The sequence below is a fragment of the Mitosporidium daphniae genome, assembly GCF_000760515.2.
Source record: "Mitosporidium daphniae strain UGP3 chromosome Unknown contig-10, whole genome shotgun sequence".
Classification (NCBI taxonomy): Eukaryota; Fungi; Microsporidia; genus Mitosporidium; species Mitosporidium daphniae.
This window is the reverse complement of record NW_013546722.1, coordinates 42,898-68,072: the sequence shown is the minus strand read 5'-3', so window position 1 is coordinate 68,072 and position 25,175 is coordinate 42,898. Positions and strand designations below refer to the sequence as shown.

At 45.4% G+C, this 25,175-nt stretch overlaps 16 protein-coding genes across 16 annotated transcripts; 7 read left to right on the top strand and 9 right to left on the bottom strand.

The window, feature by feature from the left end:
• Positions 1-90: 90 nt before the first annotated feature.
• On the bottom strand, positions 91-6,612 carry DI09_10p430 (uncharacterized protein; the record flags this gene model as incomplete). Its single annotated transcript, XM_013384119.1, has 1 exon — positions 91-6,612. One exon carries the CDS (start codon positions 6,610-6,612, stop codon positions 91-93), a length of 6,522 nt encoding a protein of 2,173 aa, XP_013239573.1.
• A 518-nt stretch (positions 6,613-7,130) lies between these two features.
• Positions 7,131-7,515, bottom strand: DI09_10p420 (uncharacterized protein; the record flags this gene model as incomplete). The annotated part of the gene is made up of 2 exons (XM_013384118.1): positions 7,131-7,220; positions 7,246-7,515. 2 exons carry the CDS (start codon positions 7,513-7,515, stop codon positions 7,131-7,133), a joined length of 360 nt encoding a protein of 119 aa, XP_013239572.1.
• A 187-nt stretch (positions 7,516-7,702) lies between these two features.
• DI09_10p410 (uncharacterized protein) lies at positions 7,703-8,359 on the bottom strand (the record flags this gene model as incomplete). Its single annotated transcript, XM_013384117.1, has 1 exon — positions 7,703-8,359. The coding sequence occupies one exon, from the start codon at positions 8,357-8,359 to the stop codon at positions 7,703-7,705; it is 657 nt and encodes a 218-aa protein (XP_013239571.1).
• Positions 8,360-8,509: 150 nt separating this feature from the next.
• DI09_10p400 (uncharacterized protein) lies at positions 8,510-8,959 on the top strand (the record flags this gene model as incomplete). The annotated part of the gene is made up of 1 exon (XM_013384116.1): positions 8,510-8,959. The coding sequence occupies one exon, from the start codon at positions 8,510-8,512 to the stop codon at positions 8,957-8,959; it is 450 nt and encodes a 149-aa protein (XP_013239570.1).
• Positions 8,960-9,079: 120 nt separating this feature from the next.
• DI09_10p390 (uncharacterized protein) lies at positions 9,080-10,105 on the top strand (the record flags this gene model as incomplete). The annotated part of the gene is made up of 1 exon (XM_013384115.1): positions 9,080-10,105. The coding sequence occupies one exon, from the start codon at positions 9,080-9,082 to the stop codon at positions 10,103-10,105; it is 1,026 nt and encodes a 341-aa protein (XP_013239569.1).
• A 188-nt stretch (positions 10,106-10,293) lies between these two features.
• DI09_10p380 (UDP-glycosyltransferase/glycogen phosphorylase) lies at positions 10,294-11,682 on the top strand (the record flags this gene model as incomplete). The annotated part of the gene is made up of 1 exon (XM_013384114.1): positions 10,294-11,682. One exon carries the CDS (start codon positions 10,294-10,296, stop codon positions 11,680-11,682), a length of 1,389 nt encoding a protein of 462 aa, XP_013239568.1.
• A 485-nt stretch (positions 11,683-12,167) lies between these two features.
• Positions 12,168-13,712, top strand: DI09_10p370 (uncharacterized protein; the record flags this gene model as incomplete). Its single annotated transcript, XM_013384113.1, has 1 exon — positions 12,168-13,712. One exon carries the CDS (start codon positions 12,168-12,170, stop codon positions 13,710-13,712), a length of 1,545 nt encoding a protein of 514 aa, XP_013239567.1.
• Positions 13,713-13,818: 106 nt separating this feature from the next.
• Positions 13,819-15,822, top strand: DI09_10p360 (S-adenosyl-L-methionine-dependent methyltransferase; the record flags this gene model as incomplete). The annotated part of the gene is made up of 1 exon (XM_013384112.1): positions 13,819-15,822. The coding sequence occupies one exon, from the start codon at positions 13,819-13,821 to the stop codon at positions 15,820-15,822; it is 2,004 nt and encodes a 667-aa protein (XP_013239566.1).
• Positions 15,823-16,121: 299 nt separating this feature from the next.
• DI09_10p350 (uncharacterized protein) lies at positions 16,122-16,913 on the bottom strand (the record flags this gene model as incomplete). The annotated part of the gene is made up of 1 exon (XM_013384111.1): positions 16,122-16,913. One exon carries the CDS (start codon positions 16,911-16,913, stop codon positions 16,122-16,124), a length of 792 nt encoding a protein of 263 aa, XP_013239565.1.
• A 1,117-nt stretch (positions 16,914-18,030) lies between these two features.
• Positions 18,031-19,110, bottom strand: DI09_10p340 (uncharacterized protein; the record flags this gene model as incomplete). Its single annotated transcript, XM_013384110.1, has 1 exon — positions 18,031-19,110. The coding sequence occupies one exon, from the start codon at positions 19,108-19,110 to the stop codon at positions 18,031-18,033; it is 1,080 nt and encodes a 359-aa protein (XP_013239564.1).
• Positions 19,111-19,281: 171 nt separating this feature from the next.
• On the bottom strand, positions 19,282-19,782 carry DI09_10p330 (uncharacterized protein; the record flags this gene model as incomplete). The annotated part of the gene is made up of 1 exon (XM_013384109.1): positions 19,282-19,782. The coding sequence occupies one exon, from the start codon at positions 19,780-19,782 to the stop codon at positions 19,282-19,284; it is 501 nt and encodes a 166-aa protein (XP_013239563.1).
• Positions 19,783-19,984: 202 nt separating this feature from the next.
• Positions 19,985-20,725, top strand: DI09_10p320 (uncharacterized protein; the record flags this gene model as incomplete). The annotated part of the gene is made up of 1 exon (XM_013384108.1): positions 19,985-20,725. One exon carries the CDS (start codon positions 19,985-19,987, stop codon positions 20,723-20,725), a length of 741 nt encoding a protein of 246 aa, XP_013239562.1.
• Positions 20,726-20,756: 31 nt separating this feature from the next.
• DI09_10p310 (uncharacterized protein) lies at positions 20,757-21,626 on the bottom strand (the record flags this gene model as incomplete). The annotated part of the gene is made up of 2 exons (XM_013384107.1): positions 20,757-21,177; positions 21,379-21,626. 2 exons carry the CDS (start codon positions 21,624-21,626, stop codon positions 20,757-20,759), a joined length of 669 nt encoding a protein of 222 aa, XP_013239561.1.
• A 124-nt stretch (positions 21,627-21,750) lies between these two features.
• On the bottom strand, positions 21,751-22,554 carry DI09_10p300 (subunit G of eukaryotic translation initiation factor 3; the record flags this gene model as incomplete). The annotated part of the gene is made up of 1 exon (XM_013384106.1): positions 21,751-22,554. One exon carries the CDS (start codon positions 22,552-22,554, stop codon positions 21,751-21,753), a length of 804 nt encoding a protein of 267 aa, XP_013239560.1.
• Positions 22,555-23,067: 513 nt separating this feature from the next.
• DI09_10p290 (uncharacterized protein) lies at positions 23,068-24,640 on the top strand (the record flags this gene model as incomplete). Its single annotated transcript, XM_013384105.1, has 3 exons — positions 23,068-24,017; positions 24,127-24,388; positions 24,425-24,640. The coding sequence occupies 3 exons, from the start codon at positions 23,068-23,070 to the stop codon at positions 24,638-24,640; spliced, it is 1,428 nt and encodes a 475-aa protein (XP_013239559.1).
• A 156-nt stretch (positions 24,641-24,796) lies between these two features.
• DI09_10p280 (riboflavin kinase-like protein) lies at positions 24,797-25,107 on the bottom strand (the record flags this gene model as incomplete). Its single annotated transcript, XM_013384104.1, has 2 exons — positions 24,797-24,882; positions 24,951-25,107. 2 exons carry the CDS (start codon positions 25,105-25,107, stop codon positions 24,797-24,799), a joined length of 243 nt encoding a protein of 80 aa, XP_013239558.1.
• Positions 25,108-25,175: the final 68 nt, after the last annotated feature.

Genomic DNA, 25,175 nt, shown 5'->3' with positions numbered 1-25,175 from the left:
AAATCTCTGGATTTGCGTATTAATTAAGGAATTCCCCAATTTAGAGAAGGCCTCATCAATGCACTCGACCCTTACATATGCTGGCGTCAGTCACATCCAGGCTTGCCAACCATGATACATGGCGGCAAGCGAGCGCTCATCAATTGCCTCTCGAACAAGAGCGTTGACTTGAGCTTCGGCGCTCAATAGCGAGGTCGATGCTAGTCTCTCGCGCAGTCGCGCCAAGTCCTTGTCAGCATCTGCAGGCGAATTGCGAGATTGTACATAAAGAGGGTCATGGCGGAATGCTTCGAAGAGCATGCAAATGAGCTCAGATCGGCTCCTTAATGCCAGTAAGGTTTTTGAAGCGACTCTCCCAAAAATTCCCAACGGCAGAAATAGATCATCGTCAAAACGAGTCGATTTAGAGTCTGAATCTGGGAGGAAAACTTGTGAACTAGAAGGGAAAAATTTGCAGCCGGAGATGGCAGAATGAATGCTTCCAGAAATTGTGCTGGATTCAGAAGCGCTTCGCACAGGTCTGGTCATTTCATTGCGCCAGGGACGCAGAAGCCCATCGCAGATGTCTGGTGTTAAGCGGAAAGGGACCAGCTCTGGAATCTTCAATTGCTGTCCTGCGTCAAAGATCAAGTTGAGATCTATGTGACAAAGAGTCCCCAACTCGCGTGAGATCAGAATATTCTGCGGATGGCGATCTCCCAGCCCCACCATCCAGCCGAGCATCGAGGAAACACCAACAGATTCACTATAAGCAATGCGGGCTTGAAGCCAGCCTTGCGCACCACCTTCTCGCCAGCTGCATCCATTAGCTTCCCAGAAAAAGTGGCGTAGAACCGGTGCAAATGAGCTTCGAACAGTCTGGAAAGTCGATCTCAGCATATCTGCGCAATCATGGGTGCTACCAGAGATGGTTAAATTGGCACCAGAACGAGGAAGCTCTGCTTTTTTGGAACCATTGCGTCGAAAAGTATCTGCCATCAAACGAGTAGCTTGCTCTGGTCGCATATCTTTCGGGCGTAGTCGCCGATGGGCATCCACAAGCCAATCCCCAAGAACAAGTGTATCTGAAAGCATCCCAATGACACCTACAAACTTTTGCAGCGGAATAACGGGATAAAGCTGTGTGGAAATCCCACCACCACGACGACTAGCATCACTAGCATCGCCCAAACATTGCATCACCTGAAGTACGAGTGCATCCTGTCGTAGATCATCACGTGCCTTAAAAAGCTGAGGATAAGAGCGCCCGTCACTACCATAGCAATCGAGGGCTTTTGGTGCGTTGATGCCGTTCAAGACACGGCCACGCTCTGCCCAGCCAACTACTAGCGGCCATTTATCAGTCGTAGGTGTCTTAGAAGTGGCTGTCAACACGGGGGCAGCAAGCCCACCGCTCCTGCTGATACGGACCGCATACCAAGAGCTATCGAGAGAAAAATTGCTACCAGATCCAGTGGGTGGCAACCGTACTCCAAGCTCTACGGAGGCTTCGGCGAGTTGGATTGCTGCTCTGAGCTCTGCCGCAATGGGTCCTGCTGCTAATTCCACCATTAGTTGTGCGGCTGCACCTCCACTAGATGCCCCGCCAGTCTCTGCCTTTGTTGGCCCACCAAGCACGTAAAAGAGTGGATAAAGCGCCAAAAATGGATGCGCTATAGCCATGCGTTTATATATGTGAACCAATGCTGGCTTCGAACTTTGATTATCTGCAGCATCGCGCTCGAAAAGATTCAGAAGATCGTTCTCAGAGCTTTTAGACGCAGACTTTGCCCCAAGACGTGCGGCAAGTTGATGTACGAGTACTAGCCAAATATCTGGAGTCACTATGCCATCGTCGCCAAACCACTGCCTGATGTAAACATCGACTCGATCACCTTCCCTGAACCAGAGATGGGCTACCCGTAAGGTTAGCAACAGCGCATTTGTAAAATGTCGATTATGTCCATTGCTGTCGAGATTTGCATTCTCGCGAACAGGTGTATCAATATTTCTAGATTGCAGGCTCAGAGATCCCGCATAGGCACGTAGAGCAGTGGCAATAAGAGACATGTCCTTGGTTTTACGGGCCATATCATCCGCCCATAGCCCCCAGGCAGAATAAAGTGGCGCGCCGGCAAGTGCTCCAAGAGAATAAAACACATCTTTTGTAAAAGGTGCTGCGTCTTTCATGGCGTCTTTCATGGCATCTTTTTTGGCATGAGAAAGTGCGATGTCTTCTGATAACGGTCTATAAAACGGAGGCGGCCCTCCAGCCTCATAGTATGCTGCTTCTGCGCGGCGATAAAGCCGATCAATAGTAGCGGGACCTGCAGCCCTTGCCTCTGCAGTCCATCTGGTTAGTGTCAGTATGGCCTCGATGTGTGTTAAGCTAGCGCTCGCAGAATCAAACAGCCTGGTCGAGCCCATTTGCGGCTTTTGCTTTTGGCTTGGAAGCGGGTGCAGATCTCGTTTCACTTCAAGATGTTTACATGAACCTAAATCATGTTGCAACAGAGCAATAGCCCAGCTGGCATGCCCCTGTCGCCATGCATGGTGTGCATCACTAAGAGAACGCTCTAATGCACAAGACGAGGCTACAACGGGCAATCCAGATGCCAAAGAGGTTTGAATGGATGGGATATAGGTTTCCATGTGCTCTGGAACCACCTCAGACATGCGCCAGTTGGTGAGAAGATGCGAAGGTGGTCCTCCGTGCCGACTCTCTGTCGCCATCAAATGGCTCGCAAGGATGTCGTTACCTAGAAGTTCAGGCATTTTCATTAGCAAGGCCTCTTCGATACACAAAAACTCTGCCATGTCAATAGGATCCGTCTCGCGAGAAGAAAGCAGTAGAAAGAGCGCCTCTGCGGGTTTCCAACCCATAGAAGTCTGTGACTGATGAAGCGCCATTTGCAAAAGGGGTTGGTATGAATCTGAAGCCGTTTGTGAAATGGCAGAGACAGTTCCACCTGCAGTCAGCCTTCGGCGTGAAAGCTCTAATTTGATGAGGATCCTGCCGATGGTAAGTTTAACCGACGAGGGAGCATCCGCTAAATGCATGGTAACAAGCTCTGGCCATCTATGCACTAAAAGCTGTACGAGAAGAAATCCAAAGCCATTTCCAAGCTCACTTTTTGGCACATCGTTAGCACTGTTGTAAGATTTGCGATCCGCAATAGAATCCAATGGATCTTCGCCGGTCAGAAGTGAATCAATATTTTGATATTCATACTTATCAGAGGAGGTACAAATGGCTGCGCGCAATGCATGAACCAGGAACTGTGCTCCAGAGGCAGAAATAAGCGTACATATCCATGACGGCCCTGGGAGGAGAACTTGAGAAATTTTATCCGCAAGGTCCGCAATGGTGCCTGAAGACTTTCTGGTGCGACGAGCGCCCCTAAAGCACGCAAGATAATGATTTGCTTTAGCGGCATCATCTGATGAAAGCTCAGGTATAGCCTCCAGCAATGCCATTCTTGTTTCTTCGACAACAATATCGATAGTTGGAGCTGAAAGACGCAATGACTGTGTAACACCCATCAGAAAGGCAGAGAGAATGAGCCGAAGTACACTGAAAGGTTCCCCTGCAATTGTGCTTGAAATTTCTCCCACGAGTGGATCCAGAGGGGCCGTTTTAAGCAGTAGCTGTGGTAAAGCGTGAGCTGTAAAAGCAGGGTCAAGAGTTGTAAAGGCGTTTAACGCAGCACTTTGCAATCTAGGCCAGTTCTCAAGATCCAGATTAAGCATTGCAATCGCTTCAACAAGCGGATGATGACGTCCCGAGAGGAGTATCCATAACACGCGCCAACATCGCGTCGTCGACGTCGTAAACAGCGCTTCAGGCGAATCGAGGGCAACAGCCCGCACGAGCTGCCCCAATGCTGTGCGCAACCGCCCGTCGTCAACAGTTGTGGAGACGCTAGTTTCTTTCATCTCTATTGTCGTCATATTTCCGGCAAGAAGGAGCAGGACGGCAATAGTTGCATCGAGGCTGGAGATAAGAAGATGTCGCATCAAATCCCGATCGTTGCTGATGGAGGTATTTTTGAGCAAAGAGGCTCGCCACTTGCTGTCCCAGAGTAGCATCGCCATAAAAGCCCCAAACTGCCGCTCACCTTCTGCTCGTCGTAGCCAGAAACCGATATCCCCATGGACACTTAAAAGCTGTCTTAAACAAATGGTGTCGCTCCATGGAGAAGCAATGCCTTCCAATGAGACATAAGAAGACAGTTCGCTGTCACCATCAATGATATTGGTATCTCCGACATGGAAAAGCGGAATTTGCAGACGGCTAATAGGCACCATTGCTCTGAGCGAGCTCTGTAGTTCTGAAATCCAAGCATGTGGACCTGCTACAGCGAGAGCTCGACACATGATCCAACGAGAGTACCCATCGAATACATCTGATGTATTTTCAATTTCAGTGCATTGGTGACTCGTATCGAGATACACATCGAGTCTTAGATCACGAATAAAATGAGAATTCTCCGAAATTGTGCCGGTATGCCGGCTTAAACGTAGTTCTAACCCACTCATGCTGCGTGGGTGAGGTATTGAACTGCGTCGTTTGTTTTGGGTCTGTATCCATGTCCTCACTTCAAGGGCTAAAGCAACCGACATCGGGGGAACAGAAGTAGGCGAATTAGATGATGCGGAGGCAGATGGAGCCGGGGTCAAAGACTTATTATTTGTATGTAGTGCATCAAATAAAACAGTCTCAAGAATCCAGTGTTCAATTATTTCTTCCATGAACATCTTACACGTGTCTTTTTGTTCGAAAAGCGAGAGAAGGACATCGAGAATAGCGGGTAGATGCGTAGGGTCAGTATCGAGAAGCATCTTCGCTGCAAGTCCCACTCTGATGCAAGCAAGGGACATATCTGAAGGTACTTTTTGATCTTTCAAGGATGCATCTAACATGGGAATATCAAACTTTTGATGTGAAAGTGAAACTGTCTTTGTTCTGGTACCGGATTCCATCGCAGAAACTTCACCCTGAAAGTGAGACATAGCACAAGAAGAAGGGTCCGTGAATAAAGAAATAAGAGGATCTGTCTCTTTACCCAAACGCTCTCGTAAAAGTGTAACCCTGGATGGTGACACGACTGCCAAAGGCCCGTCGTATGGAGAAATTAACAAAGGCCGAAAACTGGCTTCGGAAGTCTTCACAGACCGCGCATAAAGCCATTGTAAGACGACGTGTTCATGTGAGATTTTTTGATCCTCAACACAGGCGGGATCGAGCTCTTGGTCTGGAAAAACAAACCGACTTAAGCTGTTCAAATGATTAAGACGCCGAATAAACTCGATGTCTGTTTCAAAATGAATGGCAAGCTCTAACACCAACCAGATGTCTACAGGTGAAGAGTTTCTAGAAATAACATCGATTGTTTTCTTAACAAACTGTGTGTCAGTGTGAGTATTTTGTTCACTCTCGATGGTTTGCGGAGGACTTTGCCATCCAAGCTGGGTAACATTTTCGTGGCTTTCAAGGTTGAAATGGCCATTTGATACAGAGAGCAAATGATGGGCAATCGCGCGCCAACTGTCCCTGTCTTCTGCCCATGAGAGCAGAGAAATGATGGCTGGAAGCGCTGGGGTTAGCTGCCTCCACCGTGAGGCAAGTGCAATGTAGAATGGCAGCACGCCATTTCGACGAAGCAACTCGGCAGTGGGCGGTGGAAGCTTTACATCAAGGGCAGTCCACTTGGAGCGAAGCCCATCGTTGACGCCATTGACCGCATCTAGTAAGATGCGTAATCCTGTTTCGCTCTCCAAATCAAGGAACTTTAGTGAAACTGTTTGCGAGTGCTTCGAAATAAGCCCGTTGTTTGAAGCACATTCTGCCACACACCATTCAGTGATCTCCAGAGAAAGCAATGTGGCGACAAGACGATGAAGTGCCGGCGATGTCTCGTGTCTTGATGCGAGCAACTCGAAGGCCATAGCTGTCAATTGGTGCCGTGGTTCTCCCGTGAGATGGTTTGACCATAATGGCCTGATCAGGTCTGTTAGCATATGTGCGATAGCCGAGAATGCTACATTAGATTTTCCAATGGCCCCCATTAGCATTTCAAATGCTTGCACCATCGCTTTAAGAATACGGGGTGTCACCGGTAGAGCCCATTGCGTCTCACGGACCAGTATCGCTGCAAGTCGCACCGCAAGCACAGGAGTAAATGGTAGCAAGACAACAACCTCTTCAAGCAGCTCAACTAACAAGCCATCTTTCTGATGTAGCCAGAAAAGACTTCCGCCTTCAAACAAAAGAATAAATAGTTGAATAGCAGCGTTGACTATCAGCAACTGGCTCCTATCGTGTTGGCCACCAAGCACCATGCGTATGGACCTTACAAGTGAGGAACCAAGAGAGTCGTTCAAGTTGAGCTTTGGGAGGTGCGACAAAACAAGCGTTATCATTTTGATGCCCTCCAACTCCATAGAGTCTCCGATGATAGCGGCAATCAGGTTTTCTGCAGCGTCCTCCAAATTAACGCTGGCATCGCACATGCTGTCACTCTCTCCCCTTTCATCAGCCCATGTTTTTAAATAGGAGCATTTCGCAAAATCATCCTTGATATTTTTGGACTGGTTTTGATGATTCTCACGCGCCTCACGATCAAAGATCATTTGAGAATTTTCACCTCGCCCTCCAGGCAATGGCGGCAAAAGCAGTACAAGCGCAGACCGAAACCTATTGATCAGCTGGCGCTGGTGTACAGACCGGAGCCTCGGCATGGACGAAAACTCCCACACCAAAATTTCAATTACGAGGAGAAGAAGAAACCTCGAATTTGCGGTTCCTTTTAACCCGTTTCTCCACTCCTCTTCATCAGCAGCCTCTAATGCAAGGCTGTGAATTTCTTCCGCCATATCAAGCCTATCCCTATCCTTAAGTACAAGCTTGTATTTGTCAGCGACCTCGCTATACATTGGCAATGCAGTGAGCGACCCCTTTTTCCTCTTCTTGGCGTTACAAACAATTTCTACAACTAATTAGGGTTCGGTGTGTCGTGTATAGCCTCAATGTGTACACCTTTTAAAGCGGAAAAATTAAATTCAGGTTGCAGACACCACTGCGGTAATTGCTATCTAGGCTCAACTTCTGCGTTCACTTTATTTTATGATCGAGTTTTTTAATTGAGAGATTATTTATTTTGTTGCTCCCGTGGTATGAGGCGTCTCTTCCTGTTATGGGGAAGAATATTGGAGGCATCAACCGGGTCAAATGGAGAAACCTAACTTGTTAAGTTGACAAAATACCTCGGCTTCTGGATTAAAATCTTGCTCTATCTCTGCAACATTGACTTTAAATTCCTTTTCATCATCCCCTGCATCTTCCAAAGACGATTCTGTAGATTCGCTCCACTCCTCATCATCTGAAGAGGTAAATTCTTGTGAAAGTGTCGAGGATCCGTCAGAGGAAAGAACAGATTTATCCGAATCAGATAATCCTTCACTTGAAGAATGGGATAAATTTCGCGAACTCCCACTACAACAGGAACTGCTGTCGCTGCAACTGGAAGTGCCCATTGATGATGATGATGATAAAAAGTAACGTGATTGGCTCTACAATTGCATATTGCTAACGTTATTGCTAGTAAAAATTAAACCAAATTAAAAAGAGCCTGGAGGTCATAAAAATACACTAGAAATGTCTGGCTGTGCACAAAGCAAAGGTTATTGCCAAGTTTCCAAGTTTGGGGTTAGAATTTATTGCTTAAAGAAGGAGCTTGGCCTGGCGTTTAAAGTATGCTTTGAGAGGCCCATGATTATTCAAGTACTTGACATAACATCCGTCGTTTTCAAGCAGCCCATTGGAGCGCGCTTCGACAAACTCTGCCTTATTGAGCTTTGTAAAGCCCCACTTCTTAGAGATGATGATCTTTTGGCGACCGGCAAACTTGTACTTGGCACGGCGAAGAGCTTCAATAACCGCAGCTTTGTTTGCCTCTTTGGCACGGACGGAGAAGATAATTTGTCCAATATTTACGCGAGCAACGGTTCCGTAAGGCTTTCCAAAGGCACCACGCATACCTGTTTGAAGACGATCAGCACCAGCACAAGACAACATTTTGTTAATACGAATGACGTGGAATGGATGCACTCTGACACGCATGTGGAATGAATCTTTTCCGCACACCTTTGTGATGTACTTGTTGGCGCAAATACGTGCGGCCTCAAGAGACTCGGATGAAATCTGTTGATATTCATCAGAAACAAGATGGACACATAGAGGAAACTCTTCAACGGTAGCTCTTTTGCGACCAAGATCAAAAATTCGGATCTTTGATTCCGGAACACCGCGGCAAAAACGGCTTTTTGGGTAAGGCTTATTCTTACAGTAGCGATAGCAACGAGCAGGACGACGACCCATCTACAAGACAAAGTTAGACAATGGATTAAAAAATGAAGAGTTTGTACGGAAAAGAAACCAATTTATTGCATACCTTTGCTATACAAAATTTAAATTCTAAATCCGATTTCTTTATAAATTTAATTTTAATGCCAATTTGCAACATTTGATATGGAGACCAAGACGAGGATCACACTTGTCAGTAAAGAAGGCGTGCCCTTCAATATCACCGTTGAGGAGGCAAAAACAAGCGGGCTTTTGCGACGTATGCTTTTGGACAGGGCTGTGAACTGCAGACAAGATATTTTGCATCCTGCTGACGCACCATCAACAGACGCCAATTCTAAGCAACGCATCATATGCTGCTGTTATCGGTGCAACACCAATCATAGTGCACCACATATAGTTATTCTGGATCGAATATCGACACATTTGCTTCAGAAGGTGTGTGAATTTATGGCATACAAAGTTAAAACAGAAGAACTGATATCTACCACGATGTCCTCCACAGCGCCATCAAAGATCCGAGACCTGTGTAATAGAATCGATGGATTTTCGATTGGAGAAGATTCGGGTGAAATTTTAGACTTGCTTGTTGTTGCAGATTATTTGGACATTTGAGCTCCATATGTATGTACCATTGATTGACAGCTCGGTTAATTTCGTCAAATTCAACCGTAACCCCCTCCCATTAAATTTTTAACTTGTGCATTTTGTAGTCAAGGAATTTTGATTTTCATTATGACCCAACAAGTAAGCAATCTTGTTTCACCTCGTGTTGAACTTGCTGCACCAATGGTGGACCGCATTACATCAACCTTTGCTTTGTCGGGAGATATTTCAAAAGATGCATCAAAAGAAACTATCCCCATAAAGATGTACGCAATGCCATCTTCACATAGCCATCTGATAGACTTTGATCCGATTTGCGAATTCTACCATCAACCATCAATGAAATATGCTTCAGATCTTCAAATTAAACAATTAACGGAAACAGATCATGTCAAACTGGCGGGAAAAAAGGTGCTATTTTTCGATATGGACAATTGTCTTTATCCGCAATCTTCCGGTATTTCGGATGTTGTGAGACAGAGGATATTATCATTCTGTGCGACTGTTCACAACATGTCTGAGGAAGAGGCCTATTTTCTTGCACAAAAATACCACACAGATTATGGTCTTGCCATTAAAGGCTTACTTTTGCATCACCCAGGCACGGACCCGTCGCAATACGATACTTTTGTTGATGGTGGAATCGATATTAAAAAATCGCTTCCAAATCACTCCCCAAAGAAAATAATTAATCTCTTTGACAAAATTAAGACATTTGGAATCGAACATGTGTGGATTCTTACGAATGCAGGCTCATCTCATTCCCTGCATACTTTGAGCTTTCTTTTTGGTGTCCAGTTTGAACGGTCCGAGCCTAGTTGTGCCTCTCCTTCTTGGTTTGATGGAATAATCTATTGTGACTATTCTGTGCCAAACTTTCTTTGCAAGCCACAACTCAGCCTTTTCAGGGCCGTTACGAAAATCGCCTCTACTCCGCAGGGTCATTTTCCGGTGTTGATTGACGACAGTTTGTCAAACATTTATGGGGCTCTTCGATGCGGCTGGAGAGCAATTTGGGTTTCCGAGGATGCCCCAAAAGATGCGGTTTTCTTGGAAAACGACCGTAAATATATGCACTTTGAGGGCGAGAAAGACAATTTTTTCATTGTCATCAGAACGGTTTACGACACCGCAAATGTCATTAATTTTGTATAAAATATGTGCCACCTAATCCTACCCCTGCCGGTAGTCACCAACTTTGTGTTTACCCTGGCATCGGCCCGGTTTATCGCACTTGCGTAAAATTAAGAGCAGATGACACGCAGCTATTGGTCGCATTTCCACCAAGTAAATCGCTTTAAAATTTACCCTTCTACCATTCCTAATTTGGATTACTTGGAACGATGCCGCCAAAACAGCCCCAACGTGAAGCAAAGCCACTAGAGAAGCCCCTGCGCATCGCCATAATCCATCCTAATTTCGAGGGTATGTCGGGCTCGACTCGCTTATTCCTGAACGCAGCCCTTTCTTTTGAAGCGAAGGGACATGCTACTACCATGTTCACCATAGACTACAATTTGAAGAAAGAGTGTTTTTCTGATGAGCACATGGTAAACATCGTTTCAATCAACTCTCATTTTCCGAGCTCGATTGGTGGCTATTGTCGCCAGGTTTTTAGCTTTTTAAAGTGCATCCTTCTGGTGGTGCTTCAATTAACTGTGCTTCTTTCTCACGACATCATCATATGCGATCAGTTTCCAACAGCTGTTATCCTTTTGTTTTTGATAATGAAGCTGATGTTCATGAAGGCTGATAAAAAACCAACCCTTGTGTATTATTGCCACTACCCCGAATTTGCATATCTCGGCCATTTACAGAAGGGAATCCTAGTCAGGCTCTATCGCGGGCTTGTCAACATTATTGAAAAAAGCGGAATTCAATGCGTCGATATTCTTTATGCGAACTCCAACTTTTCTAAGAATGCCATCATGAAACACTATCCGCAATGCAGAGATGTGGATGTTTTGTATCCAGGAATTTCACAGCCCATTTCCAGCGATGTAGCTTCGCATTCGTTTTTCAAGAAAAATCCAATATGTGACATTGTCAAAAACACCAACTGCATCGTTTCGATCAACAGATTCAGCATACACAAAAGTCTCGAGCGAGCTCTGGTATTAACAAGCGAGTTGAAAAAGCGAAATGTAAGCTTTACTGCCGTGATCGCCGGTGGAGGCAATGACATCGAGATTGAGAACTTGAAGCCTTTGCATGACCTTGTAGCGTTGTGCAAGTCGTACTCGTTATCGTTTACGGTCGCACATGCTAATGAAATCGTCTTTTCCTCGCAAAAGCAACCTAAAGATGGCGCTGATGTTCTATTTATTGTGAATGCCACAAATGAACAGAAGAGCTTTTTCCTTAGTCACTCCAAAGCGCTTTTGTACACTGCTTCTGGTGAACATTTTGGCATGGGCATTGCTGAGGGAATGCTTTCCCACTGCCTCCCCGTAGCAATGGCATCTGGGGGTCCATTGGAAATTATTGAGCACATGAGGTCGGGGTATTTGATGCCTCAACCAGCTGATGGTGAGTCTTTTTCTCCGCCTGCAGATCTTGTCGATTTATTGGCTAGGCTTTATGATAGCAACTTGGGTGTTGAGGAAATACCACAAGATCTCAAGAAAATAGTGGATAATGGATTTACCCGCGCAAAATCTCTCTACACAATCGATATCTTCACAAAGACTATTGTGACCCACTATTACGAAAGCAGAGCTAAAATTAATTAAAGGACTTGCAACTTCATATCTTAGTCATAATCCATTAAGATAACATCAAGTTAAGTGCCATAAACGACCAATTAATTTTGGTCCGTTTAGGCAGGGATGAGGGTTGGTAACCATTGTACTGTAGGCCCATGTTATTATTAGATTTAAATGGAATATACAAAATGAGATTTTTTTGCCTCATCGAAAGATATGACTCGCTATGGCGTGCTTTGTCGATTGAGGACAGTACTCGATCATCTTCTCGGCTAAATACTGCCATTGAATGCAATTAATGAAATCTTGGCAAGCCCCATTGATAGCCGTCTGTCTACTTGCGTTGAGTTTACATTGACGAAAATTAATTTGGAGCCGGCAATTTACAAAAGTTGGAAGCTGCAATTTTTATTTTTCAAGACGTTGCCAGGCGCTACGTTATCCAATAAGCGTGTGACCGCCAAATATGAAACAAGTCTTGAATCTCCGTTCGCTTGCAAATTTTCAAAAACATGCTGACGAAAAAAGAAGCTAAACAGCCCTTTGGTGCTAAAAACAGCCCAAATGAGAGCTCGTCTTCGCTAGCATGCCATTCTCCCTTTGCTGCAACAACGTTCTTTGATGGTATCAACAAAGGTATCGTGATATTGCCGGATGACATACATTTGCACACCGTTGTTTGTCCATCGACAGGTACCTCGACCCTCCCGCGTTTGGATTCCACAGAAGCATCCCCCTTCTACTCGTGGGTTAAAATGGCATTGGGGGCTGCGCCTCCAGCGCCGGGTACCCCGCCTAAGCATACGCTTGCTCAAATTGACACATATCCACAGGAAAAACATGCTCCCGATGCAGATATTGATGAGTTTTTTTATGGGCGCTCGAAGGATGCGTCGCCGAAACATCATACAACACCCGTCATGTTCATGCAAGAAAGAAATAACTCGATTCCAACTGTCAATACAGCAGCGGCAAAGGCGCTTGGTTGCTCTGCAGTACTTCTCCACCTGTGTTCTTTTGAAGATGGAGCAAAGGAGCCTCGAATCCTTGTTTTTCAAGTCCGCGATGCTCAACTTCGCTCTTGCCGCATTCCCTCTGGCAAAAAGCGTGGAAGTCCACGTGCTATCTCTGAAGCATTTCTCTTTCCAACACTAGAGGAATCCATTGACATTCATGTGTCACTAGCAGCAGTCACATCTAGCCCCGGCATGTGCGAGGATTTCTCGTCCAGCCGCTCGATTCATTCCAGCATGAAATCATCGACAGGGTCTTCCCTGGGAAAGGCAAAGGCTATTCTTGATTCGGTCCTATTCAAGTCTTCGTTCTCAAGTCTCTCTCCAAAAAGCTTGCTTATGAAAGGAAGAAGGGGATCTACTATATTTGACAGGATGGACGGGTCCAAAACTCCGGAAAGCCCCATCCTCAACGCTAGGAGAAAGGAAGAACCATTCATAGCGTCCACAATTTTCCGCGTCGATCTTGTCTCAGCGGCCCACTCAAAGTTACCGCAGTGGTTCGAATTGATACTACCAATGGCCGGTGCGTCCGGTGTTGCCCGCTTGGTACTCTCTGTCTCTGCACTCTACGCGCCCACACCTAGCAAATCAAAATGGCGGTCAAGACCAACTTCACTCCTTTCTCTGATCAATCTTCAGGAGCATAATGGCATCCCAGCACATGCCGACTATTTGACGCTTCTGCAAAGAAACTCCTCGCCAATGAAAGTTTCCACTTGGCGCCGCTTTTGGGCTGTTGTTGCTGCAGGCAGGATCCTGCTCTATCCCTATCAACAGAAAGAAGCTGTGCTTCCTCTCCTCACCATCGAGCTGACCAATATTATTGGTGTGAAAGCGGCCGATCCAGAGCGTCTGCACCAACGCAATGCTTTCCACTTGATCAGCGACAGCGGTGTACGCCACTCACTGTATGCTGACTCGGAAGCAAGTCTCAAAAAGTGGATGGCAATATGTGCGGTTGGGCACTCCTCAAACGCCACGACAGAACTTCCGCTGCTTTTCAATAATATCAAAACAGCGCCAGCTTTGCCCACGTGCTAAAGCATCCGGAATTCATTGAACCAAATTGACAATTAAAATTAAAATAAAAAATAAAAATAAAACCCACAACAAAAATACACGGTTTTCGAATTGCAACCGCCCCCACATGGCATTTAGTAAGCGACGCAAAAGAAGTGGTGCACAGAAGAAGCCCTTCTCGACCTTGTCAGCATCTCGCCCGCGTGCTGAATTTCGCCAAATCGAGCTAAAAAACGACCGTTTCGAGTCTTATTACAGGGGATCTGTTATTCCAGAGCAGGAGTGGGAAGATTTTATTGGGCGGATGCGAGAGCCACTTCCTGTTACTTTCCGCCTGCCGTTTTCCTCGATGTCTGGGCTTTTGGAAAAATACCTTTCCAAGGAGTTTTCTTTTCTGGAGCGCATCGAATGGTATCCTGCGCCAGGCTCAGCCTGGAAAGTAGCTGCGGGACGCACTCAGGTGCGGCGAGAAACGCACTATGCCAAGCTACACAGTCTTTTGGTGCGTGAAACAGAAGTTGGTAACATCTGCCGCCAAGAAGCTGTCTCTATGATCCCACCGCTCTTTCTCAAAACTCTACCCAGCGATTCTGTGCTGGATATGTGCGCCGCCCCAGGCTCAAAGACATGCCAGCTGGTAGAGATGATGCGATGTGGCCCGGATACTGGATCTTTTGAAACCCCTGCAACTTGTAGCGAGCAACTGCCTCTGCCTACAGGTGTCGTTGTGGCAAATGATGTGGATGTTGATCGTGCTTCAATGATGGTACACCAAGTAAAGCGTATGAACTCACCATCGCTTGTGGTGACCACAGTGGATGCCTCGCAATTCCCGACGTCTCAAAAGTTTGACAAGATCCTCTGTGATGTTCCTTGTTCAGGCGATGGTACCCTTCGCAAGAATAAGTTGATCTGGCGCACATGGAGCGAACGAGACGCTCAGGCTCTGCAGCCGCTGCAAATTGCCATCCTCAACAGGGGGCTCTCGCTATTGCGTCCAGGAGGCAAGCTAGTATATTCTACATGCTCCATGAATCCAATTGAGAATGAGGATGTTATCGCAGCGGTCCTTGAAAAACGCCATGCGGAGTTTTCACTTGTTGATTGCACCCAACAGCTTGTTGATCTTAAACGGCGACCGGGTCTGTCTAGGGGTTCCCCAGATCTCGCTACAGAGCGATGCATGCGCTTTTATCCTCACCTTCAGGACACTGGTGGCTTTTTCGTTGCAGTGATTGAAAGCAAACATTGTGATCGGGCGGACCTAGTGCCTCAATCTAAGGATGGAGTTGTGGAATCAAAATCTAAAGTGGAGGCGGTATCTGCTCAAAAAGCGGATCCTATGCCTGCTTATTTTGCTGAGGCGATTGATGTAGCACTGGACCAGTGGGGGCTTAGAGGTGTCTCTAAAACACCACTCACCGATCTCATCATTGCCAGGAAGACGCCCGATGGTGACTCTGAAGATGGTCAAAGCCAGAAACTTTTACCTCATCTTTCACTGATTTCTGCAAAAGCTCGAAGTTTTTCAGAAGCATGGTCCGCTAGAGGTGCAGCTCACCTCGTGCTATATACGGGTCTTGCTGCATTTGCGCGCCAAGATGGCAACGACTCGTATCGAATCAAATACTCGGCATTGCCTTATTTGATACCATTTATGGACACTTCACGAATTATTTCTATCAGTGATCCTTCGGATATCCTTTCTCTGTTGACGGATAATGCCTCTGCAAATAAGAATAGTGCAGCGCCTGTCCAAGTTGATGGTGCCCCGCAGGATGCTTCAGACCAAGTTGATGGTGCCCCGCAGGATGCTTCAGATCAACTTAATTCTACCGACACAAACTTGTCAATTGAATTTGAACAAGATAAGCTGCCTGTACAAGACACACCACTTGTACCCACCAAGGAAAAGGCCAAGAGTCAACTCGTGCGTATAGAAGAACTTTCCCCCTCCTTAAGGGAGGCTTTGGAACCACTCCCTATCGGATGCCATATTGCCCAGATCGCGAATAGATCGAGTTTTATCGTGGTCCCCTTATGGCGGGGCCGCTTTTCAGCCCATCTGCTCGTTAGCAAGCTCGATAAAGCGTCTCTTAATTTCCTCTGCTCCATTCCGGCAGACGTTTGATTAAATTACTTTTTAATGGCCCACATAAATTCAATTTCAATAAGCTCCCGATGGCAGAAGATCAAGTCCGTGGTGTTGGTCTTCTCATCAGCAAATCGTGGAAAGATTTTCTGCATTTACAAAAAGGATACGGGGTGGCACTGTTGGCGTCGATATTTGAAGCTTGAAATAGCCATCTGGTTGCAGCTGAAGCATGGTGATCATCAGGTCACAGCACCGATTCCAGATCATCTGTGCAAAGGCGGGCCGTGGTGAACCTATCCTGGATTGATGGTTTGTGAACGCCACCTACGACAAAATCAGCAAATTCCCGATACAGAGTTTCCGAGATCCTTGGATGCATGTTGAATTAGGCACGAAACCGTCTTGAGGTTTGCTGGCAGGGTACAATCATTTCCCGGCAAAATTTTGGATGCCATCGAAAAACGAAGTGGCCGTGTAAGTGAATCAATCAGCAACAATGCCCCATCCGGGGTCGTTTTCAGGGCTTCGACAAATGCAACGTAAAATTCATCCATATCTTGAACCTCGAACCAAGTTTGAAGCATTCCAGGGTTGTTGTGGAGCGCGTGAGCGTTGGAAAAGTATTTTTGAGCGAGTCTGGCCAAAAGATGACGTGCCGGAAACCCACCTTCAGAATCTAGCAAAAGAAACCTGAACTTACCGATAATAATGCTGCTCTCGGCAGCAGAAACAAGTGCGACCATGGCCAACATGAATGATTTTCCGCACTCTGGGGGTCCGGTAATCCCGATTACCATGCCAGGCGCCGTAGCGATGGAAAGTATATGCAGAAAGTCTGCGCTTGCTGCAACGGCCGTGCTAACTTCCATGCATTTCTTTTGTAGATATATTTCCCAAAGGGAGGGATGCTCATTAAACATAGTAACAAAAAATTTATTCTTTAACGAAAAATAGCACGCTACATGAGCGAGTTTGTTGATAAGCTCTTTCTTTGCTTGAGCCTCAATAATGCCTTTGGCTAGAAACGGCTCTTGGCGGCCATGAGAAAATAACGGTTCGCTTGAGAAACGTAGAAGGAGCAGGCGCATGCCCCATGGTCCAGAGTGGTTCTCGTTAAGCACCTTCATGCCATATTTAGTGGCCTCTGCACTATAAACCTTCAATGATGCAACGACCCTTTTGGTATTTTCACGTATAGGAGCTGTTTGTTCTCATGTATATCATTAGATATTTACGCTGTTCTTGGCATCAAAGTATGCTTGAAAAAATGAACGCGACATGTGACAATACATGGAGAAGATTTTGATAAGCGCGGTCTTCTCTAGTGGAATACGCATCAATATGTTTGCCGATCTAAGGAAGGAATAAAGTGCCGGGCTTTCTGCTCCGGATTGGGAATTTTTTCCTTTTAAAGAGGGGTCCTGTGCTTTTTTAAAGGCTATTTTTGGGCACAAGGCCAAGGGATCAAGAACGTAGTTGCAATCGAGGGGTTTTGGAATGGGTTGTAATTTTTCAAAGCCCTGGATAGACAGAAGCCACTTTAGGCCACAGAGGTGCATCCGATGCATTCAAAAATTTGGTTGGCACGCTTTTATACTTTTTCTCTTCAATGCTATCATCAGAGACGGCAAGCTGGGTTCCCACGGATATTCGAAAGAGAGCAAGCATAATGGCAAACAAAATGAGAAGAGAAAAGGTCACGATGACTAGCAGTATGAAGATGTTTCTATTTCCATTTCTCATCATCGTATATGGAAAAAATATGTCCGCAATAAGCAATTGAAAACAAGGTCCATGCCACTCCAAAAGGGGCAAAACATGTAAACGAGCTTTCAATGTCACATTTGAAAATTGAAAGTGTACTTGAATTTGGAAATTAATTTTATCAATCCGCGTTGATGGCCTCGCTGCTGCTGCTTTCTGCACTTGCTTTGCTTTCGTTCGGGCTTTTCTTCTCAGCAACAACTATTATGTACGGTTTTTATTAATCTCTAGAAAAGTAGATGAATCCACCCGCTCTTCGTCACAGCTCCCTGGCGCCCTCATCTTTTCGGCCTTTTCTAGCTTAGCCCTTGCGTGCGGCACCGTTTTACTTTTGATATCATGTGGCGTGCCCCTCTAACCGAGTATTATAAAGTCTAGAGATTTTTCTTTTTTAATGTAACATCTCACTTTTCCAACGGAAACACGAGAGTTCAAAAAATAATTTACTTTTGGCAAGCTTTCCCAGTCCAATCAATACAACTAAGTTGCTTCCGTGGCCGTGGCCGTGGCCGTCTTTAAAAGTAATATTGTGCCCGTTGGCGAAAGAACGCAATTTGTAGAGCACTCAGAAACATCCGTGCTTGAAGGGACGTTTCCCTTTGGCACAACAAGACTTTGTTCAATGACGGGGTTTAACAGAAGGAAATCATCGGAGGCAACATCAAATGCACTTGAAAGCAATGAACGCGCAAGTCGGTGCTTAAAAAACATGCGTTGGACCAAAGAGCGTTTACGTGGACTTGAAATAAACCCGAAACGAAAAGGATATTGTCCAAAGGCAAGCATCCAGCCTTCAGGCTTCTCTGCATACACGCCACGAACGGTCCTAAAAACAGCTCGGAACTCATTTGCTTCCCCAAATATTATCAGTCCCTGCTGAAAGGCTTGAAGGCCAGGTGATTTTGGCAGAAGAGAATTTAGGATCTTTTCTTTGGCCGTCAGTATATGTTGCTCAAAATCTCCACCTGCGGCAGGCTCGCTTTCCGCGTCCGTGTGAGCAGGCCCAGAATTCTTCAAAATTTGTTGCCCTTTGCCAAAAAGCTGCTGCGTAGTTGGAGGACTCGTCAACCCCAAATAAATCGCAATCTTATTGAGAGTGGAAAGATTTTCATAGGCATCATTTCTAAGCTTCGTATTTTCTAATTCATTAATTTCCTTATTAAGCCATTTATGGACGCGCCACGAATTGATGTCAGCAAAGCTACTGGACTGAGATTTCTGATCGTCTTCCTCTAGTTGCTGAAGGTGCTTTTTCGCAGAAGCTTCGATCCATTCAAATTCCAATCCAGCTGCGGTAAGAATGGGCTCAATGAATTCCTCAAAAAGCTCAAATTGTTTTGAAAGGCTCTCTTTATCACAAGATTCTACAAGAAAAGTCATTTTTGTTGGGAGCTGATTGTGTGGCATTGGAGAGTCTCCATATGATTTAGCCAAGGCCTTATAGTTGTTTAAAAGCCTGTTTGATTCAAATCTATCCCAGGCAAAAAGTGCCGACGGAATTCCGACAACACTGGCCGCGATAACGGGGCCGCGATTGGCCTTCAGAAAACTGAACAACATCCGAATTATAAATTTTAATTTTGCTCAATTAAATTTATACGGCACGTCAAATAATTAAACGGACCGCAATTGATGTCAAATATAACAGATCCAGACCGCATATTCAATCAATAAACCTAATCTGATTGTCAGATCCATAAGGGATAAATAGATTAACCACACGAACACCGGTTAAAATACAATTTTTTTCAATTCAACTAGATCTTCTAGAGCCTTGGCTGTTCCCTTGAGGGCCAGCTCTGCGATGGGCAATTCATCTTTAGAAGAAGATTGCACAAGCGCCTCGACAATCCAAACGCCGGGCGGTTGGATAGGGCTTTCGCCATCGGCCTCTTCAAACAATTGATATATCTTCACGTGAACGATGGTTCTGCTCGGAAGAGCAGTGTTAATGGGCATGTAATGGTATCCCCTTCGAAGAAATTTCTTCTTCGCCACGAAGCCCATTGACTGAAGAATGATCAGAACATCTTGATTGCTTCCCTTGAGAATCTTCGATGTGGTTTTGCTTTGAACAATCATGGAGTATGCTTTCTGGACATTTCCGTATACAGAAAACTCATGGCTGGTGTTTCCGCCAACCCCGATTTGCTTGAGATAATGAAGTATTGAAGAGCTATTTGTTAAGCGAAATTGGAGCCATCTCACCTGCCATCGTGAATGGAAGCGCATAGGATTTCGGTCTCCTGTAAAAGATGCTCGTTAAAGGAAATTAATCTTAGTCGCTCTTGCAAAAGACCGATGTCTGGCGAGCAGTATTGCCCCACGAGCTTTGATATTATCAGTGCCATCAGAGAATAGCAAATGGCAAAGTGAATAGCTAGCTCGAGTGTCAATTAAATTAAATTTTATCGATGGCAGTTTTTAATTGGCAATGCTCCTTCGAAGGGCCCCAACTGCCGCCTCATCCATGCCAAAAAAGCCGTTTGTGGCAATAGAGCCAAAGGGACCGGCAGTGTACTTTCCAAAATACACGGTCACACTCCTTCTTTCTGCTCCGCACCATAGGAAAAACCAGGCGAGCTTCAGAGTTCCCTCTCACATTACCAAATTCGATCTGTACCAGTATCTTACCAAAATCTATGGATTGAATATTTTGAAAATCTCTACGTATAACTTTATACCGAAATATTACAAAGAAAATGGGGTCGATACCCGCACTCGTGCATGGAAAAAAGCAATCGTTGATCTAGACCACGAATTTGAGTTCCCCTCTATGCCATCTTCAAAGCCTTCCCTCAAAGAAGACGAAAGTAAAAATAAAAATGCCGAAAAAGAAGAGAAGCAGGGGCAATCCTTTATACAGCAGGAAAAGAAGCTTACCAAAAAGGATCTCATACAAAGACCTCATAGACCTGCATTCAAGCTGAGAAAAAGAAGAGGGCTTCGTTCCCTTTTGGCTGCCATGCAGACAGCAAAAATCCGGAAAATTCCAAGAAAACGCTCCAAAAGCAAATATGCGACAAAGCCTTTGGTACAGCAGCCTCCAAGCATAGCGATTCCCTCTTCAAAGCTTAAACGTTCGCTGACCAAAAAGATAAAAAGAAAAGATCGTCGAATGATGCCTAGAATTATCGTCGATTCTATTCGAGACGTTCCAAAGGAACACTTCTAATAAAACATAATTTATTTCGTCAAAGCCGGCATCAGCTTGAGGGGGCGGTTGAAGGGGGCCGATATTGTTCTGCAAATATCCTATTCAACCCCAAAGCGGCACCCTCAATAAGTGCAAGAAAGATACCGCCAATCAGGGCACTTCTAAAGGACATGGCGGGGCCGCCTCTGGCTGCAAGAACACCCCCGGTCAGTGCACCGCTTGCGATGGCGTTCCAAGCATCTTCCTTTTGGCGCAGAGATATTAGGGCACAATCAAATGTGGAAAACATGCCTCCCCACACTGAAAAATTACCACCAAGAACCGGTGCTCTATATTGCATGGACTTGAGAGCACCACGAAGCCTATCTCCAATTGGGGAGTTCCGATAGCCTTTAACAAAGTGCCAAGTTCCACCGCCAATGGTTCCCATGGCGAAAGCCATTCCCGCGTCTTCCAATATCCTCCATGGGCTATAAATAAAAATAAAAATCGAAAGCATTACCAAGGATCTCTCGTATGATCTATGGGCATTTATACAAAAGTATAAAATTTGCATTTAATAAATTTTATTTCATTATACGATACTATCCAATGCTGAATAAAACATCCAAAAAAGAATTTATTATGCACAATTCAAATCTAAAAAGTGATGTAAAGCTAATGATTCGTACTCAATGGAGATATAGATCAAGTCAATGACAACTTTGCAAAGAGATCCAAGCCCGTGCGGCGGCTTTTCCAGGATTTTGTCAAAGTGAGTGTCTCCCAAGTCTTTGTTCACTATTACCGCCCATGCATCCGCCTCTTCCCCGTCGTTATAAATTATATATTCGGACAAACTGGCCCAAGGGTGCTGCGATACATCGGTGTTTTCGCAATCGATTGGATTGAGAGGCAAGTCAGACATTTCCTTGCCCATGAAAAATAAAATCCCATCTCGCATTAATCAAATATCGAATCAAAGATCCAAATAAAGTTGGCATGATTCCAAAACGGGAAGTGGTAATTTATTTGGTTGATTGGGTGGTTTGTTAGTTAGCTGGTTAGTTGTACTTGGCGAACTCAACTTTCAAAATGAGATTGTCATATCCATGGTTATTGATCATTGCAATGGCCTGATCAGCATCGGATTTTTTATAGAACGACACAAACGCATAGCCCTTGCAGAGATTGGTGGCCGGGTCTTTGGATAAATATAAACGAGAAATTGTTCCGGCGCACAGGAACAGTTCGCGAAGATCGTTTTCCGTGGTATTTTCGGACAAATTTGTTACCCTGACTGTGTATACCTCGGGACCGGAGGACGAGGAACAAGGGGATGACGCAATATGGCTGGATGATGAAGAGTCCTTTGAACGAAGGCTTGGTGCAACATATTTACGCCCAGCTAGTTCTGGCGCAGTAAACGCTGGAGACTTTGCAGTGGAATCGATTGAAGATTTCGAGTCTTCCGCTGCTTCAACAAATCTATCTTTATAGGGACATTGCCTGGTCCAGTGAGAACCCTCGCAATAGCGACAAGTGATGGATTTGGACTGTTCCAGCTTTAGGATGGTGGATTGGCCAGACTCTTCAAGCTCAAAGTCTTTGCCTGCAGCGAGGTATAGGAAAACAGGCTCACCAAGCAGCGTTGTTTTGGTATTTGGGCCTGGTGGATGGGATCGTGCTTCACCGAACTTGGTCCACGACCGGCGTGACGCAATAATTTCAGAGACTTGATTAACGACGAGCTTTTTCTGGATTTTTCTCTTTGTGATCACTTTCCGACCCACATCATCAATGCGCTCTTCTGTGAGCGTCTCGATAATCACGGGAGAGGAGGACATTTCGCCCAAAGCAGCCGACATTGTAAAAAACTTTATTTCAAACTTTTTTACAAACTTTAAATTTAAATTTTACATATAAACTAGTTGCCGCTAAACATAGCCGTCCAGAGGCGTTAAAAATAAGCCAAACGGAGGCGAATGCCAATAAGTTAAGGGAGGACCAGAAACCGTCGCTAAACGTTCACGTGGGGCTGAACATGAGCTGGAAAGACAAGTTCAAGTTGAAGTTGAAATAGGCAGTGGACGTACCGCGGCAAAAGCTTCGAGATACAGGCGAGTTGACATCGCCAGCAACGAGGAAAGTAGCTGCCGTTTTTTGGACGAAACCTCGATGCAGATGTGTTGAAGGCAGCAATTTCCGGGACAAGTGCTCTAATACGTATATGTAAATGCAATTTGACTCAAAACCGGCCGAAACCAACGCGGTGATGTCTGCGTTTTAGGGGCGCATCAATCCAAACGGACTTTACCAGTTTGGAGAGTTAATTAATTTAATTTAACATTCACAATCCTTTCAAGACTTTCATTTTGAAAATGCAAATCGGCAGTTTGGGCGATCTGGGGCCTTCAGGCCGCCGGATAGCTCACGTTGCAACTCTGAATTCGAGTCTTCCAGATCCTTTGGAATCTGTCAACCAGAATATCCCAATATCTCTGCGTCGAACTACTCTTGAGAAAATGTTCCGAATCTTTCTCGATGAGGTCAAGCTAAAGCGAGCCATACCGGACTCTCCTTCAAATGAAAAGGAGCCCGGTGCATGCATTTATACATTTCCATTTATGGAAATGGCATATGAGCGAGAGCGCAAAACTGCATCAAGGTGCATGAAAAAGACCTCATACGTTGCTGAAATGGCTTCTCACCTTTTATTTTTGAAAAGGCAAGCGATACCAAAATGGATCAAAGAAAACTGTGGCCATGAAAGTGGCAAAGAAAACAAGAGCACAACGGAGAAAGACACGGCTCCAGCCAACTCGATTCCCGTGGCTTCCTTTGCTGCTCCGCAGCCTCCGCCATCCAAGATCGAAGTGCTCCTCGGAATGCCGAGACGGTTTTCAGAAATCCAAATGTATTTGCTAAGTTCCGAACAAGCTGCCAAAGTTGGGATTCCTTCAAAAGATTACCGATTTTCATATCGTATTTCTTCAGAAACGTCTATCGCTAGCGATCCGGTTGCATGCGAGCGATGCGAGATTGAATTTATTCCGTCGAATTACTACAAGTCTTCAAGCCCATCCTCATGTGCGTATCACGAGGGAAAACTAAGATGGCCTCCAGCAAATGCCGAAAACAGTAATCGTGGCATGCGGAAGAATAACACTAAGCGGTGGAGCTGCTGCGAGGGCGATCGCTACTCGACAGCGTGTTCTTTGGCCCAGCTTCATGTCTATCGCATCCCAGCTATTGCAGACTTTGAGATGGGGGCTTCGCCCGCATTTTCAGACGCAAAAGTAGATCTTTCCAGGTCTGTTGTAACTCATTCGTATGCGTACCCTACGTTCCTTGGGACTGATGACCAAAAGATAACCATCATGGGTATCGATTGCGAAATGGTATTCCCTGAGATTTCACATCTAGATATATACGCTCAGTGGTCTCTCTCTTGCAAGAATTAGTATCGTTGGGTGGGACTCCCAAAGCGTGCTCCTTGATTTGCTTGTCAAAAGCAAAGATCAAGTGGTTGATTACAATACCGCATTTTCTGGGATCACCGAAGGAACTTTTAACGGACAAAATAAGGATGGGCCACCGATTGTTTCTTTTGAAGAAGCGCAGCTAAGGGTCGTTGATTTGTTATCTTGTTCCGAACGCGTCGTTCTTGTGGGCCACTCGATTGAAAACGATCTGCATGCCGTGAGGGTAACGATGACATCAACTGATCACCTTTAGGTAGCCCATGACCTTATCATCGACACCTCGGTGCTGTTTCCCCATCACTTGGGACCAAATTACAGGTACGGATTGAAAGGGCTTGCTGAGCGATATTTGCAGGAAAAGATCCAGGCCAACATTGGACACTCTTCACTGGAAGATGCCAGGGCTGCCTTGGATATCTTCAAGTTCAAGCTTGCTTTAGATCGAGGCCTAATTGCCATCACCCAGTGAGCCAGCTTGGCTATTGTTCCTCTGTGAACAGGTCCATTTTATAAATAGACTTGATGTTTGCAAACCTTATCTCGCCTCGCCTGACCAGGCCTTGTTTATCTTGATAGAAAAAAGCACTTTTAATGGGATGCTTTTGGTTGCGACCAAGTATTCAGTTTATTGTAACAGAGCAGCATCTCCATTAGTTTTAAGCAACTCACGGGCGTTGGAGATATCGTTGTAAATATCTTTGACAAGTGCATCTAGAGGGTTAGAGATCAATGATGCAGGGGCGTCGCCGTCATTCGCCTGTTAGCCATTGCGTATTCACCTTTGTTGACATATTTCTTCTCTTCTCTCAGGTAACCACAAACGACGATGCAAAGTTTAGACCCATAAAAAGGCTCCAAAAGTACATCGATAAGATGAACCTCCACCGAGCGTTCCTCGTTTTCATAGTGTGGATTCCAACCACTGCTCATCACCATAGGATATATGGTCGCGGCCGGCAGGACCCTCGCCCAGCCATAGTAGATGCCTAGCGGCAAACAGTTAG